Here is a 26,373-nt window from a genome sequence, read left to right on the forward strand (position 1 = left end):
GCTATCCCACTTTCTATTAATTATTCATATATATGTAGGGGGTAATTCAACATGTATATAGTTTATGTCTTTATATATCAGTCATCACATCTCTCTTATCATCTTCTACAAATTAAGCTGTCAAACATGACTTAAAAATGATAATTTATTTCTAAGTGTATTATAACATCATCAATCAGAATCCGATTCAAGTCCCAGCCAGTTGGGCTGGCTGAAGTCAGCCTGGTAGTGATTACGAAAGCTAGTCAACAAGTTCACTTAGTGGGTCTTGTGGTCCACTTTGTGGCAACTAGCAAAGTAGCAATCCATCTATCCGTCTATCTATCATCTATCAATATTAACTAGTTTTAAAAAACAACAAATGTCCATCGAAGTTTGTTAAGATTTGGAATTTTTCACTTTATTTCTCTCTCAGATTAATCTCGCAAATAGACCATAATTTCATTTTTGGAGCAATGGGGGAACAATTGATATTGTAATTATTGAGTTAGGAAAGACTCCTATTCTCTTCTTCTTCTTTTTTTTTTCCAACGGAGAGGGAGGATTCGAACATGGTTACTAGGGTGATATACACAATCATTACTATTCTAACTAATGGCTCGGGTGTGAGGGGCTCCTATTCTTAGTTCCAATTTTAGATATAATTCTCTCATAAATCATGTTAAATTATGATTTTTTTAAAAAAATGACATAATAGAGTTTAAGACTTAAGAATTAGCGCTTACATTTAGAATTTAGAGTTTAAGATATTGGATTTAGGTTTTAATATTTAAGGTTTGAGATTTAAAATTTAGAATTATTTTTTTAAATCTACTATATTATAAAATTATAAACACCAAAATAATAACACATTATAAAACATGATAAACATTGTTTGGAAATGAAATTGTAATCAAGATTGTAGCAAAGAATTGGAGCAATAATTATTAGCATCGTAACGCGTGTGCCATACGTGTAAAGCATTGACACATCAGAAAGCGCCCTGCTTTTTGCTAAAACATTATTTTACTACTAAGGAATCCGATCAATCGGCGTAATGCGATCGAGGGAATAATCGAGCTGATAATCAATCAATTAATTAAGGATAATAATTTAATTAAAGTGGGAACTGTGTTGATTAGCTAGAGACTAAAATACTAGTTCCCGCACTTGCTTATGTTGGAGATCACCATATTATTAAATTATTAATAATAGCTTAGCTCCCAATCAACCAATTAGCGAATAATAACACTCAAGCCACTAATTGTAATAATAAGGCCCAGTTTGGCAAACTTTTTTAAATGTAGCAGATATGCCAGTAGAAATAGTGGTAACAGAAATGCTGGACGTAAGGGTCAGTTTGGTAAAACATTTGCGAAGTAGCAGATATGTCAGCAGAAATTGTGGCAGCAGAAATGCAGGACAATTTTAGTAGCAGATATGCTGCTTGAATGCTGTGTAGTGTTTGATTGAACTTTTACTGGTAACATTTTTGCTGTGTAACATATTATGATAAATTACGTGCAGGGGTATTATGCATATTAGTTGTAATTGACAAATATACATGTATTCAATTGTAAAAATTAATATATATAATTTATATAATGAATTAAAATAAATTCAAGATACTCAATCAATTATAAATTAATAAATTATTAAAGTTTTAATAACATTTAATTTATTTATTAAATGAGAGATATTTTATATAACACTATTCCTTGATTTATTAAATGATAGATATGTTATATAATGACTTAAGTGTACATTTGAGGGTATAATCGGAATAAATCAAAGTCATGGGGATAATATCGTCTTTGGTTACTGAAATGCTATTGAAATGGTTCCAGCAAGAGTAGCATGTGAAAGGTAGTAGAAAATACTGCTAAAAATTGTCTTGAATTATGTGTCGAAAATACCTGTTTGGATGGGAGGTAAGTAGTATAAATGCTACTAAAAAGGTCTTATCAAACTGACCCTAAGCACAATGTGTATCACTATGATGATCAGTGTTAGAATCACCTTCTCCTATTTTAAAAAAAAACAAATTAGCGAACATTAACTTTGGAATATTTTGTCACTTCGCGTAACTAAGGACCTAAGATTGTTCCCTTTCAACTATCACAGCCCATAATGATGGCCTGGAAATAAAAAGCCCAAACCAACACACATCAATAACAAAAATAACAGAACTACGAATATGACAAGATGGTCATAATATAAATTGCAAAAACAATATAAGCCGCCATAGTTTCCAAACACCATGGCCAAAACAGCCAAGTTCAACTAAAATACATCCACAAAAATAGGTTCATCAGCAAATTACATTCCATTTTGTGGTTGCAATTGCTACGAGTAATAGCTCAAACCATTGGATGATGAGAATTGCTACACATCCCATCACTTATCATCTCAAAGGCATTTCAACAGTGTGTAGCACTCATTGAATGTGTGTGATTTTCAATGAGACCTTTGTTATGATGTCTGTTGGGATGTTCTTGAGATCTTTATCAAGCATTTGTGTGATCCTTCAAACTTGATTCTTTTACAAGCAGTAGTGCATGATTTTATCTAAAGATGGAATCTCTCTCTGCAATCGTACCTGAAGTAACATCCTACTACTGTACTGGCGTACTGCGAGGTTAATCCAAAAACCCATGCCAGTTTATCCGCTCTCTCGTCTTCTACGTTCTACCTCGCATTCATCTCTACCCTTGTGTGTGTGTTTTTTTTCCCAACGTTTTTATGTATTTAAGATTGTAATTAACTTTAAAAAAAATCTCTTTGTGTTCGATAAATCGATAGATGATGATATTTTCCAGGACTGACCATTCATTTTCGCGATATTCTCGTTCGATGGTATAATTTATATTATTTTTATTTTTATTTTTGGTTTATTTAATGACTGATATTTTATCTACTGTCTCTTCTCGTCATTTTGCCGGTTGATTTATGGGGTTTGATGGTAGAATGTATTACGTGGTGTTGGTGGTGTAAGATCGGCGGCATCTAGTGACGCGGCTGCAGGAGTGCCACTTATTGGGACAATTAATCATCCACCCGGTGGCGGGTTAGGTTTTCTGAGGGGATATATAGCTGCAATTGGAGCTCACCGGGAGTTTGTTTCTAAAACTAATTTATCGGATTTACATTATGTTCTTGCCCATCCCAGGATTAGAAGGTTTTTCTCCAATGAAGCCCCCAAGAAGAAAAGTAAGTTAAGAGCGGCTTGTTTATGGTTTTGGACCATATATTTTCGTTCGTAAAATTTGAAAGCTATAAAATTATTAATGATATGAAGACTAACAAATGGCTACTTTAATGCAATAGCTACTGGGATGCAATGCGTGGCTTTGGAAGCATTTATCTATTAATTTTGAGACTGGATCGTTTGATGAAGGTTTATTGACGTTCCATTTTTTGTTGAAACTTTTTTTTTTACTGTGATATTGTGTTTTGTAAGCAATTAAGATAAGTGGTTTCAAAGTTAGGGTCTGTTGTGAATGATTAGTTGACACTTTAGGGGGGGGGGGGTTGTTGATTTGAATATTTGGATTCTTCTTCATGCATTCTTGCTTCTGGTTGCAGATGATGAAAACTTCTATCCCAAGGAGAAGAAGGAAATTCCAAAGGGGAGTGAGGAGAAGTCTGAGTCCAATGGTCAGTGTTCTCACAGCTGCTGCACATGATTTATATTTTTCTCCAGCTTTTATTCTTCTGGGTTTTAATATAGAAACATGAAGTTTTCTTGATGCTTCAAGTAACCCATAGTATATAGAAATGGATGATCTAAGGAACCTTTGTAGAGCTCTATTTTTTTTCATTGGGGGAAAACAGTCATGTTGGTCTTGATTGTTGTAAATGCATTGTATATGTGATAATGGCTGGAAGTTAAATGTTTCTGATGGCTTAAAGTTCTATGTGGAAGAGTTTTAAATAGGGTTTTTTGGAGTCTTTTCTGTGCTTTTAGAGAGCATAAATTGCTACCTATAGTTTGGATGTGGTAGGTTTCCAACCACCCTCATGGAATTCCTCTTGTTCAGATGTTGTGTTGCAGCTACCCTGGCTGCATTTTGCTTTATTATATTGGGAGAGGTAATGCCGGAATCATAGAGTTGTATTTCGTGGACACAAACTAGTTGAAGTTGGCATTGAAGGTACAAAGATACTGCTGAGATAGTGAGAATCATGGAGCATAAAGAAAGGTTTAACAATTGGCAGTGCGTTCTTATCCCGGAATATATACTCTCTTCCTATGTGTTGACAAAGGAGTATAATTTCTTTCAGTACTGGAAGATATTGTTATAGCAGAGTGGTGGAAAAAAAGTATGGAAAAAACAAACTCTTCTTGCACCATTTTTAGGTACATTTCAACAGAGAATGCCAAGTCTATAATCTTACCTAGTGAAACCCATGAGTTTCTATAGTCTTCCCCATAATACTCATGTACTATAACTCTATAAGTATTTTTGGTTTGAAAGAGAAAATATCTGGTCAATGAGGGATGCATGATTTACTTCATGTTCTCTTTTGTTTTTTTTTTTTCTTTCTTTGGTGATCGCTCGCGCATGCCTTTTGGATTTATGATAGGAAACAGCCGTGTCCTGGAGAAGAAAATAGAAATGAGGTTTGAAATTTTTCAGTGTTCTAATCACTAATTCTCATCCCAATTTCAGAAAAGGATCCAAAGGCAGTTCTTATCTTTTGTGAATGGCTCCTTGCAGCACTACTCGTTATGCTTGCTCTCACCGTTCATGTTGGTCAACGTCAACAAGAACTGGTAAGTGTGTCACTGTATCTCTGTTAATAGTTTCAGGATATCACTGTGTTTGTGTGCTTAGTTTCTTTGACCATAGAGGATCAGCTCCATTACAAAAAGTGGTAGATGAAATCCATTGCACGTGTAGACCTGTTGTGCTGGTTCAGTTTGTTGAGTGTTGCTGCCTTTCTATCGTTTTATGGAATGATTAAGAATAAAGTGTTCCACCGTTCACCTAATTATTGGAATTTTCACTGGTTGATGCGCTAAGTCTTTTACTAGTGATTTTTTCTTCCACTTGATGGCATTACTGAGCAGATTAATGACTGGCATCTGAACGCAATCAACACTAATCCTAATGTAATCTGTACAAATGTTGATGCATTGTTTTCTTTTTTTTTTTGCCTTATGCATTTGTTTTAAAAATAATTATACAATATTGGTTTTCAATTATCAAAGTTTCTGTTTGCTATGTCTTCACAGATGAGCTTCCAGGAGTTCAAAAATAAGCTTCTGGAACCTGGTTTAGTGGCCCATATCCTTGTTTCCAATAAATCAGTTGCATGAGTGTATGTGAAGAGCAGTCCACATAATCAAACAAGTGATGACTTGGTCCAAGATCTTGCTACTGATGCTTCTGCAAGGGGACATGGAGCCGAGTGTAAATGCTCCTTCAATATTGGAAGTGTTGAATCTTTCGAGGAAAAGTTGGAGGATACCCAAAAAGCATTAGGGATAGACCCTCATGACTATGTTCCGGTTATATATGTTTCTGAATTGTTTTCGTATAATGGAATGATGTGGATCGTAATATTTTTATCGATTTTATCGATCTTTCTGGCTGTGTTCTGGAGAATGCTGGATCGATTACAAGTTGGTGGCGGTGGAGGAAAGAGTGGCCACGGAATATTCAACATAGGAAAAGCCCATGTAACAAAAGTGGATAAAAATTCTAAAAATAAGGTCAGTTCCCTGTTTTTCTTATCTTGCTTGCGCCTTTCTATCCCTCCCTCCCTCCTTTCTCTCTCTCCTCAGTCAGTATTTTGACCCTTACCAATGACCACGAAATTGTTTGGATTAATCCAGGTGTATTTCAAGGATGTTGCTGGCTGTGATGAGGCGAAGCAAGAAATCATGGAGTTCGTGCATTTCCTAAAGAACCCTAAGAAGTATGAGGACTTAGGAGCAAAGATTCCAAAAGTGCCTTATTGGTAGGGCCACCTGGCACAGGAAAGACTCTTTTAGCAAAAGCAACTGCTGGAGAGTCTGGTGTGCCTTTTCTATATCTATATCTGGTTCAGATTTCATGGAGATTTTTGTTGGTGTTGGACCATCAAGGGTAAGGAACTTGTTTCAGGAAGCAAGAAAGTGTGCTCCCAGTATGGTTTTCATTGACGAGATTGATGCAATTGGTCGTGCAAGGGGCCATGGAGGCTTCTCAGGTGCGAATGATGACCGTGAGAGTACCCTTAATCAGTTACTGGTAGAAATGGATGGTTTTGGTACAACTTCTGGAGTAGTTGTGCTGGCTGGCACTAATAGGCCTGACACTTTAGATAAAGCTCTGTTGAGGCCTGGGCGTTTTGACCGCCTAATCTCCATTGATAAACCTGACATTAAAGGCCGTGAAAAGATACTTCAGGTCTACTCGAAGAAGCTCAAACTTGATCATGAGCCATCGCATTACTCACAAAGACTTGCAGCGCTGACTCCTGGATTTGCTGGTGCAGACATTGCAAATGTTTGTAATGAAGCTGCTTTAATTGCCGCAAGGAGTGAAGGATCACAGGTGACAATGGAACACTTTGAAGCAGCTATAGATAGAATCATTGGTGGTCTGGAAAAGAAGAACAAGGTAATTCATTGAAATATATCTGTAATTTTATTGATAGGTCCATGGTCACTTCCGCAAATTGGTGTCCACTGTCCAGTCATACTCATTATGTCATAAAGTTGAAGCTCAGAAACCGTGGAAGATGAGAAAGAGGATAAACAACTCTCTGGCACAAGGCTTCAGCGGTGGACTCTATACCCTCGCATTAATGCGAAGAGGCTGTTGTCCAAGTTTTGAGCCTTTGACCTCGTTGTGAGACAACCCCACTACTGAGCAGTCGGCTCTCCCTTCAACCTTACAAGAGAGTCATTAGCAAACATTTTTATTTCACTTCAGTTATTTATTCCAGTGACCCGTGCAAGCAATTTATATGTTTGTGGCGCAGGTAGTAAGCAAGCTGGAACGCAAGACTGTGACTTATCATGAATCTGGTCATGCTGTTACTGGCTGGTTATTGGAACATGCGGAACCCCTGTTGAAAGTGACAATTGTTCCTCGTGGTACCGCAGCTCTTGGCTTTGCTCAATATGTTCCGAATGAAAATCTTCTCTTGACCAAGGAACAGCTATTTGATATGACTTGCATGACCCTTGGTGGGCGAGCAGCTGAACAGGTAGTTATTAGTTCTTCCTTGCTTTTGATCAATAGAAGTTGTCCTTGATATTTGTATATTGTGTTGAGGGCCGTTGTTGGTTTGCTTTAAGTTTTAGCCTAAATATTATATCAATATAAGCTTTTCCCCTCCATCTTTGATCCAGCAGAATTGGAAATGGAAAGCAAACTGGGAATTTGAAGGAAAAAATGGTTAACTAATTTCAAGTCTTTTATTTCCTATAATGATAGTGACGCAGGATCTTCTGCCTACAGGTTTTGTTGGGGAAAATCTCTACAGGAGCCCAAAACGACCTGGAGAAGGTGACAAAGATGACTTATGCCCAAGTTGCATTGTATGGATTTAGCGAAAAGGTAGGCCTTCTCTCTTTTCCTCAAAGGGAGGACTCATTTGAAACGTCTAAGCCTTACAGTAGTGAGACTGGGGCGATCATTGATAGTGAAGTACGAGAGTGGGTAAGCAAGGCATATGAACGTACAGTTCAGCTTGTAAAGGAACACAAAGAGCAAGTGGCTCAGATTGCTGAGTTGTTGCTGGAGAAGGAAGTCCTTCATCAAGATGACCTGGTTAGAGTTTTGGGTGAACGGCCATTTAAATCAAGTGAAGTCACTAATTACGATAGATTTAGGCTAGGGTTTCATGAGGAAGATCAGGAGAGTCGGGGATCTGCCAAGGACGATGGAAAGAGCTGATCAGATAGACGAGAAAACCAAGAAAGAAGACGACGTTAAGCCTGATGAGAATTTCTTCTCTCCTAGTGCTGTTAATAAAAGATAGGACAGACAATTACTTTTATACAAGTTATAATGTTACATTTGTATGTGGTTGTTTCATACACTGTTCTCGTAATGGAAGGGGATCCTCAGTTCCTCAACTCAAGCAAACTAGTAGTATATGATTTATCTAAGTTATCAATATCAAGCAAATCAAGAATCCAAGTAAGTATAGCAGCAGCAAAAAAGAAAATAAGAGAAGAAGAGTAACACAACGATTTTCCCTAGTTCGGATTCAATATGAGATCCTACATTCATCATTATTAAACTGATTTAAGTCAATTTAACTAAGGGTTTTATATAAGTTTTTAACCGCATTAATTCAATTGAATTACGAGTAGAGGGTCATATTATACTCTTTTACATATAAATATGTTCTACAAGAATTAAATAACTTAAGGGTGATTATTAATATTGATTAAAATTAAACTTTCAAAAAACTTAAGAGTGATTATTAATTTGATTTAAGATTTAAGGTTTAACATAAAGCCAATTTTATATGCTTAAATTAATAAATGTGTTTTCACTCAATTTGACTTAGGCTTTAATAACAATATCAAGTTAATATATACTTTTATGTATAAATATGCCTCTATATTATAAAAGAAATCTAGAAAATTTAGGTATATGTATATGTAAATTTAAAAACATTTTTGGTCGACGCAGGTTACGGGATAGAGTGGGAAGAAGATCCGGCCCCGCCCCTCATGTGGATTGGGTTTCTTTGCCCAATCCACGCTCGTCTTAAAGTCGGATTGGAGAAAACTCGCCCAAGTCAGGGCGGTTCTCATCGGGTCGGGTGAGAATTGTCATCCCTAACCCAATGCTCATGCCAGGTATGATAGCTTGATTTCCTCTCTTTTGAATCATGACACATGCACGTGCATGTGCCCATTGCCCTAAGACAGCTCACACCTTTCACATCACAACTTGACCTATTATCTTTGCCCCGACCTCGTAGTCACCTATACTTGCAGCTCGACCTCGTGTACAAATCAATTGCTGGCAAACCTTAAGCCTTACGCCTAATTCATTAGGCAACATTGTCCTATCTCAGGCCGACCTTGTAACTTGTGTCCATATTTCTTTTTAAGCCACACTTTTGGACATCCCTTTTGCTAACCAATCACCCATTGGCCTTTTAGCCAAGACTCCTGAACCCACTCTGTATCTTGAGCCTACATTGAGATTTGCATCCATACAATCTATGAGGATGAGGGCCAATTCCAAGATTATACTCTATTTACCAACTAATCATATCGAACCTTTCACTTGACAAACACTTTATGTTAATCATCTTTCTCCCAAATCAGCCTCGAAACTCTCTCTCACATGACTGGCGTCACCTCCTAAACGTTTTTTACTTGCCTATAAATACATGCCTTCTTCCTCAAGAAAGTAAGTCCATTACTATTGCAAATACCCTAAACTCCAATTCTCGCAACCCACATTGAAACAATGGTTATATACCTAGTCCAAATCAGACTTTCAATCCCCAAACACTATCCTTCACCGAGCCTTCCACTACGGTCAAAACCTTCACACATGCATTCTTAGCACACATCTTGCAATCTTTTTTATTAACTTGATCGGTGGAATCTCTTTGGCTAGCACCACCTGGGTCTTAAAAGCTTTTTGACTGTTCATTTTTTTTAAGACTTGATGAAATACTTTTTTTAATGACTTGACGAAATACTTTGGGCCATCACCTTCCACACACTAAATTAGGCAATTATGGGGCTATGTTTCTTGTTCCCCGAGTGATCTCGCTTTGCGGCACCACTTCACCAAACATCACGAATAAGGTAGTGGTAACGCCCTCTTAACCGCTACCAAAAATAATATTTGAAATCAAGCTTATTTGGGAGTGCTGACAACCCCAACCACTGCAAATGTTGTAGAACTGACCAGGTCATCATCAGTGCAACGCCCATTGTGGTCTTACCTAAGCTCACCTTCCTGGCGCAATAAGGCCACGCCTTCCACCTCTAATGCATCGACACTTGACTAGGGTCTCACTCCTCTTGTCCTTCTTGCTGGAAGATTTTGGTGGTTAGTCGTTGCTTGAAATGCAGTAGCGTACCTGTAACCAGCTATGTGGTTGAAACCAAGACCAAATTGAAGGATAGCTAAGATGATGCCAATAGATTCTTGTCTTAGAGGAGCTGATGTGGAGTGCCGTTGAATTGTGATTCTGTAAAACTGTAAACTGACTTATTTTACTATATTTTAGGGAATCTGTTAAGAAGATCTGCTGGAGGTGCTCTTAGCCTCTTAAGCACTTGGTTGAAAAAAATTTAAAATCAGTAGCATAATTAATTTATGATTTCTATGTATATAAGTGTATGTGTAGATTAAATTGAATAATGATCTCAATTTATGAACTAGCATCATGTACAGATTTCATCAAATGCCTTATTTCACAATTTTTGAAACAACTTATTTTTCAGAACTGTTGAGATAACGTTGAAAATCACAGCTACCTCTCCACCCAAACAGAGCATATCATCTAACGATTATAACTCACCAACCCTTCGTCTTTGCTGGCCTTATTTTGTAAATCAAGGTTTTTTTTTTTTATCATAAATCAAAGTTAATATTCGGTCCACGCCCCCCCAACAACAACAAAATCCGAAATATCTTGCGCGACATTTCGTCTTAAGATGGACTCTCTCTGTATTCGCAATCGTACCTGAGATAACTCACATCCTAGTATTACTCTACTGCTAATCGTTAATCCAAAAACCCGGTTTACCCCCTCTCTCGTCTTCTACCTCGTTTTCATCTCTACCTGTGTTTTGTTTTTTTTTTTCAACGTTTTATGTATTTAATATATCGATAGATGGTGATATTTTCCAGGATTGGCCATTCAGTTTCGCGATCTTCTCGTTCTAGGGTATAAATTTTTATTTTGGGTTTTTATTTAATGACTGATATTATATCTGCTGTATCTTCTTTTATTTTTTCGGCTGATTTATGGTGTTTGATGATAGAATGTATTGCGTGGTGTTGGTGTTGTGAGATCGGCGGCATCTAGCGACGCGGCTACAGGAGTGCCACTTATTGGGGCAATTCATCATCCACCTGGTGGCCGATTAGGTTTTCTGAGGGGATATATAGCCGCAATTGGAGCTCACCGGGAGTTTGTTCCTAAAACCAATTTATGGGATTTACGTTATGTTCTTGCCCATCCCGGGATTCGCAGGTTTTTCTCCAATGAGGCCCCCAAGAAGAAAAGTAAGTTCATTTTTCAAGTTTTTGAGGGTTTTCCTTCTTGTACCTCTCCTTAGAGGCTAAGACCTGCTTCTTTATGGTTTTGAACCATATATTTTCATTAGTAAAATTTGCAAGCTATAAAATTTCCAACGATATGTAGACTAAGAAATGGCTAATTTAATGCAATAGCTACTGGGATGCAACGCGTCGCATGGGAAGCATTTGTCAATTATTTTTGAGACTGGGTCGTTTGATTAGTTGACACTTTAGGGGGGTGATTTGAATATTTGGATTCTTCTTTATGCATTCTTGCTTCTGGTTGCAGATTATGAAAACTTCTATCCCAAGGAGAAAAAGGAAATCCCAAAGGGGAGTGAGGAGAAGTCTGAGTCCAAAGGTCAGTGCTCTCATAGCTGCTTCACATCTCTTTATATTTTTCTCCAACTTTTATTCTTCTGGTTAAATATAGAATCATAAAGTTTTCTTGATGCTTCAAGTAACCTAGAGTGTCTAGAAATGGGTGATCTAAGGAACCTTTGTAGAGCGCTTTTTCCATTGGGGGAAACAGCCATGTTGGTATTTATCTTGATTGTTGTAAATGCATTATATATGCGGTAAGGGCTGAAAGTTAAATGTGTCTGATGGTTTTAAGGTCAATGTGTAAGAGTTTTAAATCCAATTTTATGGAGTTTTTTCTCGTGCTCTTTAGAGCATAAATTTCTGCCTATAGTTTGGATGTATGGGTTTCCAACCACCCTCATGGAAAACCTCTTGTTCGGATGTTGTGTTGCGGCTACCCTGGCTGCATTTTTGCTTTATCATATTGGAAAAAGGGTAATGCCAGAATCATAGAGTTGTATTTGGTGGACACAAACTACTTGAAGTTGGCATTGAAGGTACGAGATACTGCTGAGATAGTGAGAATCATCGAGCAAAATCAAGGGTTTAATAATTGGAATTGCGTTCTTATCCCGGAATATATACTCTCTTCCAATGTGTGGACAAAGGAGTATAATTTCTTCCAGTACTGGAAGATGTTGTTATAGCAGAGTGATGGAAAAAAGTACGTAAAAAAAAACTGTTCTTGCATCATTTTTAGGTATATTCCAATAAAACTTGGCACTTGGCAGAGAATGCCAAGTCTATAATCTGACAAAGTGAAATACATGAGTTTCTATAGTCTTTCCCATAATACTCATGTGTACTATAAGTATTTTTGGTTGTAAAGAGAAAATATCTAGTCAATGGGCGTTGGATAATTTACTTCCTGTTCCCTTTCTTCTTTTCTTTCTTTGGGGGTCGCTTGTGCGTGCTTTTTGGATTTATGATAGGAAACAGCCAAGTCCTCAAAAAGAAAATGAAAATGATGCTTGAAAATTTTCACTGTTCTAATTGTTAATTCTCATCCCAATTTCAGAGAAGGATTCAAATGCAGATGATCGTAACAATTTCCAGGAGGTTTTCATGAAACTTCAAAACCTGCTCTTCCCAGTACTAGCCATTTTGCTGCTTTTCTCTTCCTCTCCTTTTGGTCCAAGTGAAGAACAACAGGTAAGTGTATCACTGTTAATAGTTTCAGGATATTACTTTGTTTGTGTGCTTAGTTTCTTTGACCCTAGAGGCCCAGCTCCATTACATAAAGTGGTAGATGATATCCATTGAAAGTGTAGGCCTTTTGTGCTGGTTCAGTTTGTTGAGTGTTACTGCCTTTCCTGTCGTTTTATGGAATGCTTAAGAATAAAAGTGTTTCACTGTTTGCCTAATTATTTGAGTTTTCACTGGTTGATGCGTTAAGTCTTTTAACTGGTGATTTTTTCTTTTGCTTGATAGCATTACTGATTACTGATCAGATTAATGACTGGCATCTGAACACAATCAACACTGATCCTAATGGAATCTGTACAAGTGTTGATGCATGGTTTCTTATCTTTTTGCCTTCTGCATTTGTTTTAAGAAAATTATGCAATATATGTTTTCATTCTCAAAGTTTCTGTTTGCTATGTCTTCACAGATTAGCTTCCAGGAGTTCAAAAATAAGCTTCTGGAACCTGGTTTAGTGGACCATATCGTTGTGTCCAATAAATCAGTTGCGAAAGTGTATGTGAAGAGTAGTCCACACAATCAAACAAGTGACGACATGGTCCAAGGTCCTGCTACTGGTGCTTCAGCAAAGGGACATGGTGCTCAGTATAAATGCTACTTCAATATTGGAAGTGTTGAATCTTTTGAGGAGAAGTTGGAGGATGCCCAGGAAGCATTAGGGACAGACCCTCATGACTATGTTCCTGTCACATATGTCTCTGAATTGCTTTGGTATCGGGAACTAATGAGGTTTGCACCAACTGTCATGCTTTTGGGGGCTCTTATGTTCATGGGGCGGAAAATGCAGGGTGGATTAGGAGTTGGTGGCGGTGGAGTAAAGGGCGGCCGCGGAATATTCAACATAGGAAAAGCCAATGTAACAAAAGTGGATAAAAATTCTAAAAATAAGGTCAGTTCCGGTTGTTTTGTTTTTTTTGTTTTTTTCTTTTTTTTTCCTTCTAATCTTGCTTGCACCATTCTATCCCCCCTTTTCCTCCTCTCTTTCTACCTCTCTCTGTGTTTTGTCCCTTACCAACAACCACGGAATTGTTTTGATTAATCCAGGTGTATTTCAAGGATGTTGCTGGCTGTGATGAGGCAAAGCAAGAAATCATGGAGTTCGTGCATTTCCTCAAGCACCCTAAGAAGTATGAGGACTTAGGAGCAAAGATTCCAAAAGGTGCCTTACTGGTAGGGCCACCTGGCACAGGAAAGACTCTTTTAGCAAAAGCGACTGCTGGAGAGTCTGGTGTGCCTTTTCTATCTATATCTGGTTCAGATTTCATGGAGATGTTTGTTGGTGTTGGACCATCTAGGGTGAGGAACTTGTTTCAAGAAGCAAGACAGTGTGCTCCCAGTATAGTTTTCATTGATGAGATTGATGCGATTGGTCGTGCGAGGGGCCGTGGAGGGTTCTCAGGTGCGAATGATGAGCGTGAGAGTACCCTTAATCAGTTACTGGTAGAAATGGATGGTTTTGGCACAACTTCAGGAGTGATTGTGCTTGCTGGCACTAATAGGCCTGACATTTTAGATAAAGCTTTGTTGAGGCCTGGGCGTTTTGATCGACAAATCTCCATTGATAAACCTGACATTAAAGGCCGTGAACAGATACTTCAGATCTACTTGAAGAAGCTCAAACTTGATCATGAGCCATCACATTACTCACAAAGACTTGCTGCGCTGACTCCTGGATTTGCTGGAGCAGACATTGCAAATGTTTGTAATGAAGCTGCTTTAATTGCTGCAAGGGGTGAAGGATCACAGGTGACAATGGAACACTTTGAGGCTGCTATAGATAGAATCATTGGTGGTCTGGAAAAGAAAAACAAGGTAATTTATTGAAATATCTGTAATTTTATTGATAGCTCGCAAATTGGTGTCCAATCATACTCATTGTGTCATAAAGTTGAAGCTCTGAAACAATGGAAGAAGAGAAAGAGGGTAAACAACTCTTGGGCACAAGGCTTTGGTGGTGGACGCTTGGTCAGAGATGGTGCGTGGTCATTAATGCAAGAGGCTGTTTTCCAAGTTTTGAGCCCTTGACCTCTAGGTGGTTGTGAGACAACCCCACTACTGAGCAATAGGCTCTCCCTTCAAACCTTACAAGAGTCATTATCGAATATTTTATTTCACTTCAATTATTTATCCGAGTGACCCGTACAAGCAATTTATGATTTGTTTGTGAAGCAGGTAATAAGCAAGCTGGAACGCAAAACTGTTGCTTATCATGAATCTGGTCATGCTGTTACCGGCTGGTTTTTGGAACATGCAGAGCCCCTGTTGAAAGTGACAATTGTTCCTCGTGGTACCGCAGCTCTGGGCTTTGCTCAGTATGTTCCGAATGAAAACCTTCTCTTGACCAAGGAACAGTTATTTGATATGACTTGCATGACCCTTGGTGGGCGAGCAGCTGAACAGGTAGTTATTAGTTCTTCCTTGCTTTAGATCAATAGAAAAGTTGTCCTTGGCACATATATATTGTGTTGGGGGCTGGGCGGTTGTTGGTGTGCTTTAAGTTTTAGCCAAAATATTAGATCAATGTAAGCATTCCCCCACCATCTTTGGTCCGGCAGAACTGGAAATGGAAAGCAAAAAAGGGAATTTGAAGGAAAAAAAATTTTGTTAACTAATTTCAGGTCTTTTTATTCTCTACAATTATAGTGACACAGGATCTTCTGTCTACAGGTTTTGCTGGGAAAAATCTCTACCGGAGCCCAAAATGACTTGGAGAAGGTGACAAAGATGACATATGCCCAAGTTGCAGTGTATGGGTTTAGCGAAAAGGTAGGTCTCCTCTCTTTTCCTCAAAGGGAGGACTCATTTGAAATGTCTAAGCCCTACAGCAGTAAGACTGGGGCGATCATTGACAGTGAAGTACGGGAATGGGTAAGCAAGGCATATGAATGTACAGTTCAGCTTGTAGAGGAACACAAAGAGCAAGTGGCTCAGATTGCTGAGTTGTTGCTTGAGAAGGAAGTCCTTCATCAAGATGACTTGGTTAAAGTACTGGGTGAGCGGCCATTTAAATCAAGTGAAGTCACTAATTACGATAGATTTAAGAAAGGGTTTCATGAGGAAGATCAAGAGAGTCTACAGATCCCCGAGAGTGGATCTGCGGAGGACGATGGGTCCTCACCTCTTGAACCACAAGTTATCCCTGCTTAGTTTTTGTTGAGGGTGTGTGTTTGTATGTTGGAAGTAATAAATTTGTTTCAAAACTGGACAAATTCCCCATGACAAATGAAACGTGTACATTATGTTCAATAGTGCATTGTTATATTCAAACGACAATTTTGGAGTAATCGCCTGCGTTTTTGTTCATGTTTGTTACAAGTGATTTGAGGTTTAGATGCTGTGTCACTGTGCATTAGCTCTTTCCTGGTTGTCTAAAGAAAGCTTGCCTAACAGCCAAGTGTTTTGAGGTTTAGATGCTGTGTCACCGTGCATTTGCTCTTTGCATATGCATGTTTCAGATGATTGCTTTTGTGTGACCTTCAGCAATGTAACAGCCATTATCAAACCTATGTATGCAGTCAAGCAAAAGTGATACTCAAACCAGAAACTACATTAATATTGCCATACATAAACAATAAACAAAGAAGCCTTCCTAGCACAATAACTAATAGTTAACCAAGTAGTGGTTCTGTTAATCCTGAACAGGTTTCCAGCATGAAAGAGCAAAGATTATTCTCCCTTTCCATCCCTGCAGCATCCATTGACCATCCTCGTCGACGACAAAATCCTCGTTATATTCTGATTTCACCCTAGACCTCACTACCTTCATGATCTCCTGATCTAATGGAACCTGTCTGAAGCCAGCCTTAAGATTCTTCACTTGCCACTGCTTGTATGTCTCTGGCCTTTCAACTCTCTCAGTGCCTTCACATGCTATGACATTCATGATATCCCTTCCCCACATTTCTTTCTCAAACAACATTCTCTGACGATTGTCCTGAGGTGTGGTGGCATCAAACATATCAAACAGTGCAGAGTAATGGAAGAGTGCTTCGCGGAACCTTGTGATGAAGAAGGGAGAATTATATGTCCCATTAGCAACACCATGGATGAAAATATCAGGATTAATTCTCTTAATCAACTTCAGAACAGTCTCTCTCGGGCTATTCATTGCTACGGTGTCATCAGGTATGTTCTTTAACCGGTACAAACAGTTGACAACAATCATCTCATCGCTGTCAATCTCTAGATCCTCGTATTTGATCGTCTCCCATTTCTGTGCTATGACCTTGTATTCAAATGGGACATTGAATCTCTCACAGTATTTCTTCAAGCGGCGCCCGGTTTCTTCAACCCTCTCTGCTGGCCTAAAACCTGGTTGGGGAAGCTCAATTCCGGTAATGCAGAGCTTAGGAGGTCCACCATGCCTCTTTGAGAGACCTTGGATAAGGCAAGGCCATTGAAAACCATAGCCAACGCCAAAAACTATGATGTGTAGCTTTGATGCTCTCTCTGCCAGTTTCTTAATCACTCTGTTAGCGTAAAGATCCGACATTCTTAGGAAGGGGCAAGCCTCCACATACACCTTATAAGCTTTTAGGATTTCAGCGGCTGATACTCTATTCCCCAACAAGGGGGAATACAATGGTGTACCAGTGAACGAAAGGCGTGCCTCAAGGCCGTCGACAAAGTAACGAGCCATTCTCTGGGTTCCGTCACCTATATGAGAAGAATGTTGCCTTATCTGCTTTATTAACTCAGCTGCATTCCTTTGGTCATAACTAGCCACAGCTTGTGCACACTGGTTGAGAAGAGTCCACAGGTCCACCACTCCCTTGCCATTGCCTTGTTTCTTCGAGCGCCTTGTTCGACCACTAGACCCTTTTGTTTGCTGCAACTTCCCTTTTCCTTCATCATCTTGAGATAAGCTTTGAAGAACGGAGGGTGCAGACCTGTTGGGTTCACTCTGACACAGCAATACCTTATCAAATATATCAGTTAGTTCAGATTCTTCAAGAGACACCGCAGACTGCTTGTGACTCCTCTCCTGTTCTAAATAATCACTGTCCTCGCGGTCATGATTATTTTTTCGCCTTGATTCAGAAATGTTGCTTCCACTCGGAATCACTGCTTCGTTGGCCATCAAAGGCTTCCATGAGTTACTCTTTGAAGCAAAAGTGAAAGAATCACCAAAGGACTTCACCTCACTAAATATGTCTGGCCTCATAAAAGTGCTCTCAGGAGAGTCAGTGAGAGAAGATAGAACATTAGAGGATTCAAATTTGTTTGCAATAGCATAGCTGATACTGCTTTCAATACTGCTTGAATTCCCATCTGGGCTGTCAAGATTGTCACTGCAACGAGAAGTAAATTGAGTCACAGAATGAGGGTATTGCTGTCCAAGGGCATCGTAGAAAGATTTTTCAGTAGCTTGAAGCGCCAAACAATCCTGCAACATACAGGTCTTCCCCTGTAAATCTTCTTCCAGAAGAATCTCGCTTATGTACTTGATAACAACATTATTAGAGACATCACTGTTGTCCGAAGAATCTCCCTCCAAGATGGAATCGGAAAATGACGTTAATTCAGAACTAGGACTGAGTGGATTGGTCGGAATCGAAGGCAGATTATAAGGATCGACGACATCATTCTTGAACTTGAACCCATTAACAAGATTACGACTTGAACACATGGGAACTGAGCTTTGATCAAATATGAAATTGTTAATGGAACCCATATATTACTGAAATCAGATCCTGAAGACAAAACCCTAAAGTTGTTGCAGAGGATCTAAAGAAGCGAAATTAAATCAAAGATGATGAGTCAAACAAGGCAATAACTGAAAAGGAGGGGCTCGACAGAAGTACAGAATCAGATCGAATAAGTAATTCAAGATACTGAAAAGAAAAGGAAGAAGAGAAGCAAACAGAGTACCTTCAGTCAGTCTTTCACAAGCAGCAGTGATTTTTTTTTCTTTGAAGTTTTATTACAGAGCAAGCATGAAGATTGAAGAATCAGTGAGGGGGTGAGGTCCTCGTTAAATACAGGAGTTTAGTCGCTGTAACTGTGTAAGGAACCTTCAGAGAAAGTAGTAGTAAAGAGAGCCAAAATGAGCCGCCATGACACAACCCTTGCTTATACTGATATAATAATATATTCAGATTTCAGAGTCATAGACATGATAATATGTTTGAGAATGGTTTGAAGTCAAAGAAGAAAAACTAATATTGCTTTTTGATTTTGGAGAATGCATTGGTTGTAGATGAGACCTGTCCACAATCTTGATGCCCAAGAAATTGACCAAATTAAAAACTTTTGTGGAAATATGTCATCAATCCAGGCTACCCAATCTAATTCATCCAAATATCTGGATTATTGTTTGTCTTTTGTGGTATGTAGGGTCACCTGTCATAGCATATTCATCATGATTGGTTGTGTGTTCCCACTAGTTGCACAGTAACTATAGCACGCATTCATGCAGAGTCACTAGTTTCCCAGATTTTCCCCTGGTTTTACCTGTCATCATCTGACTACTGCTCAAAATGACTGGTCCCATGTTTGAAAAGGTGCTGTCTGTGTCTGGTCTCTATCTCTGTGTGGGGGAATGCAAGAAAATTGGTCTATCATGAAAGCTGTAACACAACCATTCGTGTATTTCTCCCCACGGTGCACGGTTTGAATCCTGTGGCGAACCACGATGAATTGAGGAGGGGTTCAGCGAATTTACATTGTTTTGTTCCATCTGACTAATAGTATGAATATTTTGATATCACAATTACTCTTGTTTTACAGTATTCAAACTTGGGGTCTTGCACTGTTAAGAGAAGAATGTAATGTGCGATTGGATTTTCAAAGTTCTTCGGCTGGGAAAGATCGAAAATCAATCATCAAATTTACTGAACATTCTCGAACTACATACATGATATGCCATAGCCAGAGAACTTGTAGAAGAGCTAGCTAAATCCTGGACATTGACTCCCATATCTTCTTTGTCTGTTTCTCAAAAGACTTACATATTTCTTCTGCATGTATTGTAATTAGTTACCGGTAATAAATTAGGCAGAAGGTACTTTTTATCCCTCAATTATGAGTCGGGTTTCATTTTTGTCCCTAAAGCCTAAACTATTTATTTTTCCCTTTTTCATCCTCCAACTATGGGAAAGTACCCCTTTCGCTCTTCAAATGAGATTGACGTTGAAAAATACATACGTGGCACATCGGAAAAATTCAATATGACAAACTATTCATAATTTGAACGATATATTCCTAATGTATTTAAATTTGAGGCTTTTAGTCCCAAACCCCCAAATTGAACTCAAGAACCCTAATTTTCACCAAAATTCAGGCTCCACTCTAATTTCCACACAAACTACTACTTTTCAGCTGTAAATTTAAGGAACAAGAATCTGAAATTTCAAGAAGAATGTTGTTTATTCACTTGCATATCATGAACTGTTGAAATCTGCACAAAAAGCACAATTAATGAGAAATATATTAATAAATATCTTTAAACTCATCAAAAGCAATCATAGAAAATTAACCAAATCTTACATTTGAGCTATTCAACAACATAGTTGGGCTTAACCCAGGACGAGTAGCGAAGTAAGAGGAAGTAGAGAGGCTTGTGGAGAGAGGGGCAGAGAAGGAGGAAGAATAGACTTCATTTTGGAACAATAGATCCAGCTTTTTCTGCAATACGATTTGATAATGCATGTTGTTTATCATTGTCGATAGTGTCAACGCCAGAAAGGGGTTATGCAAGGAGGTCAGAGAAGGAGGAGGTGGTCATGAAGGGATGAAGGAGCTCTGTGAGAAGGTCTGCAATGCAACGAGAGCTTCGACTGCCATGGAGATGAAGTGGGAAGGTGGAAAAGATTTTAGGGATTTTAGGATTTTTTGTTCTTATATGTCCACGTGTATTCTCTCTCCTTAGTGTCTTCCTAAATATATTCCACTCTGTACAATTTACGTCAATTAGGATCCCACATCAGCTTTTTCAGTGGCCGGATATGATTCAAGGATGTTTGGGGTATTTTATCATAATTGGGGGATCAAAAAGAGAAAAAAAGGAGTTAAGGGACGAAAATAAAACTCAATCAATAATTCAAGAACGAAATGTGTCTTTTTGCCGTAATAAATTATCTGTTTGTAGCTCCCAACAAGAAAGACAGCATCCTACTATGGGTCCGTTTGGTAGACAATTTTGACAGTAGCATATATTGTAGCATATATTGTACACAATTTATGCTGGTAAAAAATGGTAGCATATATGGTTGTTGAAATGCTGGTAGGTGTTTGGTTGTACTTTTACTGGTAGCATATATACTGTTAAAATTGTTACGGAAATTACGTACAAGGGTATTATACATTTAAGGTGTGCCATATTAAAATAAATAGTAAAATAAATTTGAAACAAATTTATAATATTTATAAAAACATTTTAATAAATTAAAATAAAATAAAAGGAATATATGTTTATTAATGTGAAACTTAATATTTAAAAAATATACATTTATTTGTATAATCACCTCCTCCAGCCACCACCTCCACACCATCTCCAAACCCATTTATCGAACCCTCCACCTTGTCCAGAACCTGCAAGGGGCTGGGATCAAATGAATAAACCCCGCCACTCAATGCACGGGCCATCTTGACCTCATCCACGTTTTTCCTTCAGTACAAGTATCAATGAGAGTGATTTGGGTGTCAAGGAGGGTAGACTCCGATGAGGGAATTGAACCGTAGCATCTCGGAGAAGGCCATCGACGATCATGGTTGACGATGACTAGTGAACGCTTTGCATCTTCGGATCACTATCATACTCCAACTCCTCTTCCAAGTGCGACCCCATAACCAAAATTCCCAAGAACCAAACTTGTTCGTGAGAAATCAAACACGAAATCCTGAATGAAAGGGTGTTTTTGACTTAACATTGAAAAACAAGGGTATTTCGATAATGTTGACAGAAAATGGTCTCAAAATTGTTTAAAATTGGACAATTTTGGGAAGGCAATAATATGGTTCTAAAATTGCCTAGGAATATGCATCCGAAAACAGTAGTTTGGTAGACCACCACAATATATGGTCTCAAAATTGTAAAGGTAGCATATATTGTTGCCCAATATTGTGCACCAAACGGGGGCTATAACTAATCATGATTTAGATATTAATTCATTAGCATTAATTACCAGGCTGATCCTTTTCATCAGTCAAAAGGACCCACTAATATTAGAAAACACAATGTTGTGAATGATTAGATTCATCCCTCCTTGATCAACCTGATGTTTCCCTCACACCACCAGTCAAAAGGAAAAGGACCTCACCATTCCTTGAACTCTTTCTGGAATTTAATTACAGTAATTTAATAAGTTTCCAGTTCCTTACTACACCAGTCATAACTCCATTATCACATTATGTGTAAGCTAGAGAGAGAGACGTCGTCATCTACGTTGATATTTCATTTTGAACTGTAAATGTGGAAAATAGAAAATAGGTTTTTTTTTTCTTCAAAGGTTTGTAGTATTATAAATTCCATTACTTGATCTTAAAATTATACCAAATTCCAAGCCAGCACTTGTTTTGTGCGTGAGGATTGTGTGCTCTGTTTGTTGTGCATGTGCGCTTTATGTGTATGCTTGTGCATGGCATCGGTCAGACGGTCACAGTGGCTGCATCACAGAACCATAAAAGACACCACCACATCACAAAAATCAACGAAGGCGGAAAAGCACCAACCGACCTGACCACAGTGGCGACCCAGAATTTGAGCTCACCGGCACGCCAAACAAGTATTTAGGAACACTTGATGGAAGGAGAGGCTTTTAGTGGATGAATAGTAATCCATACATTCAATAAATACTTGTCATGTGTTATTTATGTGAGAGAATAATTCAAATTCATTTTTTTAAGACAGGGAAATGGGTAATTTTTGAAGTGTTTGAAACATATTTGTCATTGGAGTTGCTCTCAGAACAAAAGGACAGAAGGGACCAATAAAGATAATCATCAACCATCAAACAAGGGTGTTAAAACTAGAAATTGCAAAATTTTATTTCTATAGATATGTCATCCAACATATTAACAAAATGGTGCATCGGATTGACATATTTACAATGAAATCTAAGGAGCAAGGATTACTCTATCAATGCCACCAGCAAGAAACTAATAAACAATAAATAAAAAAACTAAGCGATTCCATCCTCTACAACATAAGAAGGCTTATAGCTTGTACCATACATATACTCTGGCAAAGCAACTCCATACAACCATGTTTTCTAACATCGACATGTTCTTCAGCCGAAGGCATGTCCTCTTGCAAAGTATCTGAAAATAAACTCCCAAAGTTAGCCACTTCACGCAGTCAAGGTCACTCGGGTAAACCAACAACAAGAAGCATGGATAAACGGTGAGTTTTGGAGAGTGAACAGAGAAAAAAAAAATGAAATTCGAAAGGAAACAAAACCTTCACCTGATTTTGAAGTTATACTCGCTCCCATCAAGATGGATGTTGGAGTTATCAATTCCAACTCATAGATCAAGAATTCTATGCAGCTTCCCAGCAAGAAACAGCATAGACAATCCTGCCCTTCCATCCCTCCAGCAGCCAATGACTGTCTTCATCAATTACAAAATCTTTGTGATACACTTCCAACTTTTTCCTAAGTTTCTTCATCAGCTCCTGATCCAACGGCATTGGCTTGAACCCAGCCCTTGAATTCCGGACATGCCATTGCTTGTATGTTTCAGGTCTCTCCACCCTCTCCAAGCCCTCACGTGCTATAACGTTCATAGCCTCCCGCCCATAAAACTCTCTCTCCAACAGAAACCGCTGTTGATCATCACGGGGTAAGCATGCATCAAACATATCAAACAGGGCAGAGAAGTTGAACACGGCCTCACGGAATCGTGTGACAAAGAATGGAGCATTGTAGGATCCATTGACAATTCCATGGACAAATATACACGGGTTCATCTTCCTGATCAAATTCAAAACAGCATCCCTAGGGCAATTTACTTCCACAGTCTCATCAAATAGGTTCTTAAACCTAAACAGACAGTTGACAGCAAGCACCTCATTGCTCTTAATATTAAGGTCCTCAATTCGGATAGTTTCCCAGTTCTTCAAAGCTATGGGATTGTACTCAAATGGGACTTTAAACCGTTCACAGTACTTTGCCAAGCGACGTCCTGTCTCCTCAATCCTTTCAGCTGGCCGGAAACCAGCTTGAGGGAGCTCTATCCCGGTAATCCGTAGCTTGGGAGGCCCATCAGGTCTCATTGAAAGTAATTGTATAAGCATCGGCCACTGGAATCCATATAGGATCCCAAAATCTACAATATGAAGTGTTGTTGCATCCTTGGCCACCTTCAAAATCATTTTGTTCGCAAAAGCAATTGAAAGCTTCTTGAACGGAACTGCTGAAAGATAAGTTTTGTAAGCTTTCAACATATCAGCAGCGGTAAACTTCTTATTGAAAACTAGGGAAGCATAAAAATTGTGAACTCCAGTGTCGCTTCCCAGCATACGTGCCTCAAGGCCATTGGCAAAGTAATGGGCCAACCTTTGAGTTCCATCACCAGAAGGAGAAGAATTCTCCCTAATCTGCTTCAGAAGCTCATTAGCAGTCCTGCAGTCATTTACGGAAACAGCCTGAGCACATAGAATCAGGAGAGTCCTCAAATCTGCTGTTTCCTTCTTCTTGCTGTTTTTTCTACCACGACCACGAGTAGATTTTCCGCCACTAGATCCATTCAATTCCTTGTTTGTCTGCGATATCCTGTTTGTCTCGTTCTGCACAGGTGATTCTTCACAACATTCTTGCTGACTGCTTCCTATAGGAACAAGCAAAACCTTATCAAACAAGTCAGACAATTCAGTCTCTTCCACATAGACTGCCGACTGCTTGTTGCTCCTCCACTCATCTAAATCTAAATCTAAATCCTCGTGGCCATGGTTCTTTCTAGTTCTCCATCGATCAGGAGAGCCCCCCCTCTCAATTCTCTCTTCTTTAACTACCTCCCCTGGAACCACCTCCTTGTGCAGTGTAGACAAATTGTTGCGCTCCAAATCAATAACCAGTTGGTTAGGAATTGGAAGAAACTTCCTGGCTTCCTCCAGCCCTTTGTTAAACTGCCGGATAGATTCTGTATCACCAAATATACTTCCTACCAACTCAGACGTCGAGAGTCCATTGTCATTGGTCAGGTCATTCGGAATGTTGACAGAGATTTGTGAAGTGGGCTGTGAACCAGACTGTAAATAGTAGTCACCAGGAAGAGAGGCTTCTAAAGAAGACTGTTTATACTCTCCAATTTCACCAACCAACTGAGAACTAAACAAATTGGATGGGCTAGTGATAGAACTATTACTGAGACTTCCAAAAGAACTACTATCTGGACTCTCAGCATGAATTTGGGGTTGATGGGGTGAAGCGGGATATTGTTCACCAATCATTTCATACAATGATTTCTCTGTGGCTTGTAGAGCCAATGGGTCATAGAACATGCAGGGCTTCTTCTCCATGTTTTCTTCCATAAGCATCTGGCTTATATACCTGAGAACCGGATCTGAGGAGTCGCTATCATCGCTAGGCGATGAAGACTCTCCCTCTGGGCTCCAGCCAGTTGACAGATCAAGGAAGATTTCATCGGCGCTTGCAGGGGGAGGAGAAGATTCTCCCTCTTGATTGGCGGAAAAGTACATAGATGGATCATGAGGGTCCAGGTCGGTTGGAGATGGGAAAGGGATTTCATCAAAAAAGCTGAAATCTGGCGAAGGAGCAGTGAATTTAAACCCATTTTCAAGATTCAAGTATTGATCTGAATTGGCCAAGCTGGGTTGGTCTTCTGCTTTGAAAGGGTCTATTGAATCTGTAAATCCGGTGTAACTTTGATCCATGGTAATCTATGAAACTAAGGCTAACGAAACAAACTCCAGAAAGTTACAATAGAACAGAGTTCTCTGTACTTTTCAAGCTAAAATTGCCATGTTCACAGACCCAGGAACCCCAAACACGATTACAGAAACAAACAGATAGATGCCCAACTGAAACAAAAGACCATTTACAGAATTGAAGATGACATATGAAGATCCAAACTACATGGACAACAGGGTCATGATTATTACACATACATGGCTGAGCCTGAAAGACAGATTAAGAATCGAAGTACAAGGCAAAGTAAGCATGAAAGGAGAGCTCAGAGGAGGAAGGTCGAGATGTTGAAACAGTAAGAGATAAAGCGTACCCTTTTATTGACCGGAGAAGATGAAAGCAAAGATTGAAGCTTGTGAAGAGTGGGCAACGTCTCTTATATATATCGCCGATACTTTGGAGAGAAATTTCTTGGAAGAGGGTTCAGCTGCAGTGAAACACAGAAAGATTTTAAGGGACAAAAATGGGTCTTTGACTTGTTGAGAAACTGCAACGGCTGCTGTTAATCCTCTGAGAGCACTATTGTCAACACCATTCAATTATATCCTATCCACCAAACCAATCGTTCCTTTTGACTCGCCCGGTGGGATCCCGAGTCAAAAAAGTGACTCGTCCAATATCTGAAGAAAGTCAGAAACCACGACTCAGCGGTAACCTCATGTGAATTGCTAGAGAATGGGGTTTGTTAGTTTGTTTTTGCAATTAAGGCAGAAACAATGATTCGTACAAAT

At 38.9% G+C, this 26,373-nt stretch overlaps 3 protein-coding genes and 1 pseudogene across 4 annotated transcripts; 2 read left to right on the forward strand and 2 right to left on the reverse strand.

Annotated features, from left to right (window-relative positions):
- The first annotated feature begins 2,781 nt into the window (after nucleotides 1-2,781).
- LOC120010667 lies at nucleotides 2,782-7,980 on the forward strand (annotated as a pseudogene).
- A 2,545-nt stretch (nucleotides 7,981-10,525) lies between these two features.
- On the forward strand, nucleotides 10,526-16,057 carry LOC120015317 (ATP-dependent zinc metalloprotease FTSH 10, mitochondrial-like). Of its 2 annotated transcripts, XM_038867700.1 has the most exons (9): nucleotides 10,529-10,704; nucleotides 10,815-10,851; nucleotides 10,949-11,192; nucleotides 11,497-11,568; nucleotides 12,589-12,722; nucleotides 13,183-13,662; nucleotides 13,818-14,585; nucleotides 14,946-15,173; nucleotides 15,441-16,057. In XM_038867700.1, the coding sequence occupies exons 5-9, from the start codon at nucleotides 12,636-12,638 to the stop codon at nucleotides 15,918-15,920; spliced, it is 2,043 nt and encodes a 680-aa protein (XP_038723628.1). In that variant the 5' UTR covers nucleotides 10,529-10,704; nucleotides 10,815-10,851; nucleotides 10,949-11,192; nucleotides 11,497-11,568; nucleotides 12,589-12,635; the 3' UTR covers nucleotides 15,921-16,057. The 2 variants fall into 2 exon arrangements, with proteins under 2 accessions (XP_038723620.1, XP_038723628.1); XM_038867692.1 differs by having other exon boundaries at nucleotides 10,526-10,851.
- A 242-nt stretch (nucleotides 16,058-16,299) lies between these two features.
- On the reverse strand, nucleotides 16,300-18,802 carry LOC120015331 (scarecrow-like protein 14). Its single transcript, XM_038867712.1, has 2 exons — nucleotides 18,645-18,802; nucleotides 16,300-18,500 (listed from the first exon to the last, which is right to left on the reverse strand). The coding sequence occupies exon 2, from the start codon at nucleotides 18,445-18,447 to the stop codon at nucleotides 16,402-16,404; it is 2,046 nt and encodes a 681-aa protein (XP_038723640.1). The 5' UTR covers nucleotides 18,448-18,500; nucleotides 18,645-18,802; the 3' UTR covers nucleotides 16,300-16,401.
- Nucleotides 18,803-22,717: 3,915 nt separating this feature from the next.
- LOC120012758 (scarecrow-like protein 34) lies at nucleotides 22,718-26,158 on the reverse strand. The gene is made up of 2 exons (XM_038864237.1): nucleotides 23,179-26,158; nucleotides 22,718-23,033 (listed from the first exon to the last, which is right to left on the reverse strand). The coding sequence occupies exon 1, from the start codon at nucleotides 25,606-25,608 to the stop codon at nucleotides 23,254-23,256; it is 2,355 nt and encodes a 784-aa protein (XP_038720165.1). The 5' UTR covers nucleotides 25,609-26,158; the 3' UTR covers nucleotides 22,718-23,033; nucleotides 23,179-23,253.
- Nucleotides 26,159-26,373: the final 215 nt, after the last annotated feature.

The sequence above is a fragment of the Tripterygium wilfordii genome, chromosome 2, assembly GCF_013401445.1.
Source record: "Tripterygium wilfordii isolate XIE 37 chromosome 2, ASM1340144v1, whole genome shotgun sequence".
NCBI classification, from domain to species: Eukaryota; Viridiplantae; Streptophyta; class Magnoliopsida; order Celastrales; family Celastraceae; genus Tripterygium; species Tripterygium wilfordii.

Coding starts and splice junctions, on each gene's coding strand:
- LOC120012758 (XM_038864237.1), bottom strand. CDS start 25,608: ATGGATCAAAGTTACACCGGATTTACAGATTCAATAGACCCTTTCAAA.
- LOC120015317 (XM_038867692.1), top strand. CDS start 10,798: ATGGTGATATTTTCCAGGATTGGCCATTCAGTTTCGCGATCTTCTCGT. Junction 13,663..13,817: donor ATAAAAATTCTAAAAATAAG/GTCAGTTCCGGT, acceptor TGATTAATCCAG/GTGTATTTCAAGGATGTTGC. Junction 14,586..14,945: donor GTCTGGAAAAGAAAAACAAG/GTAATTTATTGA, acceptor TTTGTGAAGCAG/GTAATAAGCAAGCTGGAACG.
- LOC120015331 (XM_038867712.1), bottom strand. CDS start 18,447: ATGGGTTCCATTAACAATTTCATATTTGATCAAAGCTCAGTTCCCATG.